The 3,124-nt window shown below is 67.3% G+C and overlaps 1 protein-coding gene across 1 annotated transcript in view; it reads right to left on the bottom strand.

Moving 5' to 3' along the window:
- The window catches only part of ACP5 (acid phosphatase 5, tartrate resistant), a 3,399-nt gene extending 1,221 nt beyond the window's left edge, over window positions 1–2,178 (bottom strand). Inside the window, exons 1-2 of the mRNA XM_041417941.1 lie at window positions 2,009–2,178; window positions 120–465 (exon numbers count right to left, since the gene is read on the bottom strand). Coding sequence (XP_041273875.1) covers window positions 120–465; window positions 2,009–2,178 — 516 coding nt within the window. The remainder of the gene's footprint in view (window positions 1–119; window positions 466–2,008) is intronic.
- Window positions 2,179–3,124: the final 946 nt, after the last annotated feature.

The raw sequence follows: 3,124 nt of genomic DNA, 5'->3' as shown, positions 1-3,124 counted from the left end.
CTGGGAGCCGTGCCCACCCCTCCCCTGTGCCTGTGTCTCACCTGCAGGTTGTGCCTGTGCCCACCCCTCCCCTGCAGGTTGTGCCCACCCCTCCCCTGGGGGCCGTGCCCACCCCTCACCTGCAGGTTGTGGTCGTGCCCGCTCAGGTAGGCGCTGACGCGGTGCCGCCGCAGCAGCGGCCGCAGCAGGCGCAGCAGGCAGCCGGTGGGGCCGTGCTTGGCCACGGACCAGAGCGGGTAGTGCCCGGCCACCAGCACGAAGCTGTCCCCGGCCGCCGCCTCCAGCTGCGCCCGCAGCCAGCCCAGCTGCGCCGCCGCCGCCGCCGCGTCCCGGGGCCCCGCGGGGCCCGCGCCGAAATCGTCGCCGTGGCCGCAGAGCAGCACCGAGTCCAGCACCAGCAGCCGCGCCGAGGCGTTGGAGCCCGGCAGGTGCAGCCGCAGGCTGTAGTACGGGTGGGGGAAGCGCCTGGGGACAAGGGGGGACACTTGGGGACACCTGGGGACATCTGGGGACATCTGGGGACAGCCCGGCAGGTGCAGCCGCAGGCTGTAGTACGGGTGGGGGAAGCGCCTGGGGCAGAGAGGGGACACTTGGGGACACCTGGGGACATCTGGGGACACCTGGGGACATCTGGGGACACTTGGGGACAGTGTGGGGACACTTGGGGACATTTGGGGACACTTGGGGACATTTGGGGACACAGGGGACACCTGGGGACAGTGTGGGGACACCCCAGTACAAGGTACAGGCTGTAGTACGGGTGGGGGAAGCGCCTGGGGCAGGGGGGACACAGGGGACATCTGGGGACACTCGGGGACACTTGGGGACACCTGGGGACAGTTTGGGGACACCTGGGGACACTTGGGGACACCTGGGGACAGTGTGGGGACACTTGGGGACAGCCCAGCAGGTGCAGCCGCAGGCTGTAGTACGGGCTGTAGGACGGGTGGGGGAAGCGCCTGGGGACAGTGTGGGGACACAGGGGACACTTGGGGACATCTGGGGACACCTGGGGACACTTGGGGACAGTGTGGGGACACCTGGGGACACCTGGGGACATCTGGGGACATCTGGGGACACTTGGGGACAGCGTGGGGACAGCGTGAGGACAGCCCAGTACAAGGTACAGGTTGTGGTACGGGTGGGGGAAGCGCCTGGGGACAAGGGACACTTGGGGACACCTGGGGACAGTGTGGGGACACTTGGGGACACTTGGGGACATCTGGGGACACCTGGGGACAGTGTAGGGACACCCCAGTACAAGGCACAGGGTGTAGTACGGGTGGGGGAAGCGCCTGCGGGACATGAGGGCACCTGGGGACACGGCAGGGACATGTGGGGACACGCCAAGCAGGGCTGGGACACGCAGCGGGGGCTTAGGGACAGGCTGGGGACAGCCAGAGGGGACTTGGGGACCCTTTGGTGACCCTTGGTGACCCTCAGGGACCCTCAGTGACCCTTTGGGGACCCTCGGGGACACTGGGGACCCTCGGTGACACCGGGGACACTGGGGACCCTCGGTGACACCGGGGACACTGGGGACACTCTGGGGACCCTTGGTGACCCTCGATGACACTGGGGACCCTCAGTGACACTGGGGACCCTCGATGACACTGGTGACACCGGGGACACCGGGGACATGGGGGACCCTCGGTGACACTAGGGACACCGGGGACACGGGGGACACTGGGGACACTCTGGGGACCCTTGGTGACCCTCGATGACACTGGGGACCCTCAGTGACACTGGGGACACGGGGGACACTGGGGACACGGGGGACCCTCGGTGACACTGGGGACCCTTGGTGACACTGGTGACACCGGGGACACTGGTGACACCGGGGACCCTCGGTGACCCTTGGTGACACTGGGGACACGGGGGACACTGGGGACCCTCGGTGACCCTCGGTGACACCGGTGACCCTTGGTGACCCTTGGGGACCCTCAGTGACCCTCGGTGACACCGGTGACACCGGGGACACTCTGGGGACACGGGGACACGGCCGTACCAGCGCGGCGAGTGGCGGCTGTAGCGCAGCTGCCCGGTGACGTTCCCGGCGTGGTCGTGGTTCCCGGCCATGACGAACCAGGGGACATCGCGGAGCGCCGGGGACACGAACACGCGCTCGAAGGTGTCCTGGGGACAGGGGGGACACCAGGGGGACAATGGGGACACCATGAGGACACCAGGGGACAATGGGGACAGCAGGGGGCCAATAGGGACAATGGGGACAATGGGGACACCAGGGGGACACCAGGGGACAATGGGGACACTGTGGAGTGATGGGGACACGAACACATGCTTGAAGGTGTCCTGGGGACAGGGGGACAGTGGGGACACCAAGGGATAGTGGGGACACGGGGGACACCAGGGAACACCAGGGGGACAATAATGGGGACACAGGGGGACCCCAGGGGGACACCCCAGGGACAATGGGGACACGGGGGACAATGGGGACACCATGGGGACAATGGGGACAATGGGGACACTGGAGCGCCGGGGACACGAACACGCTCTCAAACGTGTCCTGGGGACAGGGGGGACACCATGGGGACACCAGGGAACACCAGGGGGACACCAGGGGACAATGGGGACAATGGGGGACACCAAGGGGACACCACGGAGCAGCAGGGACACGAACACACGCTCGAAGGTGTCCTGAGGACAGGGGGACACCAAGGGGCCAATAGGGACAATGGGGACACCAGGGGACACCATGGGGACACCACAGGGGCAATGGGGACACTGTGGAGTGATGGGGACACGAACACATGCTTGAAGGTGTCCTGGGGACAGGGGGGACAGTGGGGACACCAAGGGATAATGGGGACACGGGGGACACCAGGGAACACCAGGGGGACAATGGGGACACCGTGGGAACAGTGGGGACAATGGGGACACCACGGGACACCCTGGGGACCCCCTGGGGACAGCATGGGGACCCTGGGGACACCCTGGGGACCCCGGGGACACCCTGGGGACAATGGGGACACCACAGGGCCAATGGGGACCCTGGTGACACTGGGGGCACACTGGGGCCAATGAGGACACCAGGGAACAATGGGGACAATGGGGACCCCCTGGGGACCCTGGGGAGCCCCTGGGGACCCCGGGGACAGCATGG

The sequence above is a fragment of the Onychostruthus taczanowskii genome, unplaced genomic scaffold (genome assembly GCF_017590055.1).
Source record: "Onychostruthus taczanowskii isolate IOZ18803 unplaced genomic scaffold, ASM1759005v1 scaffold573, whole genome shotgun sequence".
Lineage (NCBI taxonomy): Eukaryota > Metazoa > Chordata > Aves > Passeriformes > Passeridae > Onychostruthus > Onychostruthus taczanowskii.
Note: the sequence above shows the minus strand (reverse complement) of the source record. Positions and strands in the feature narration are given on the sequence as shown.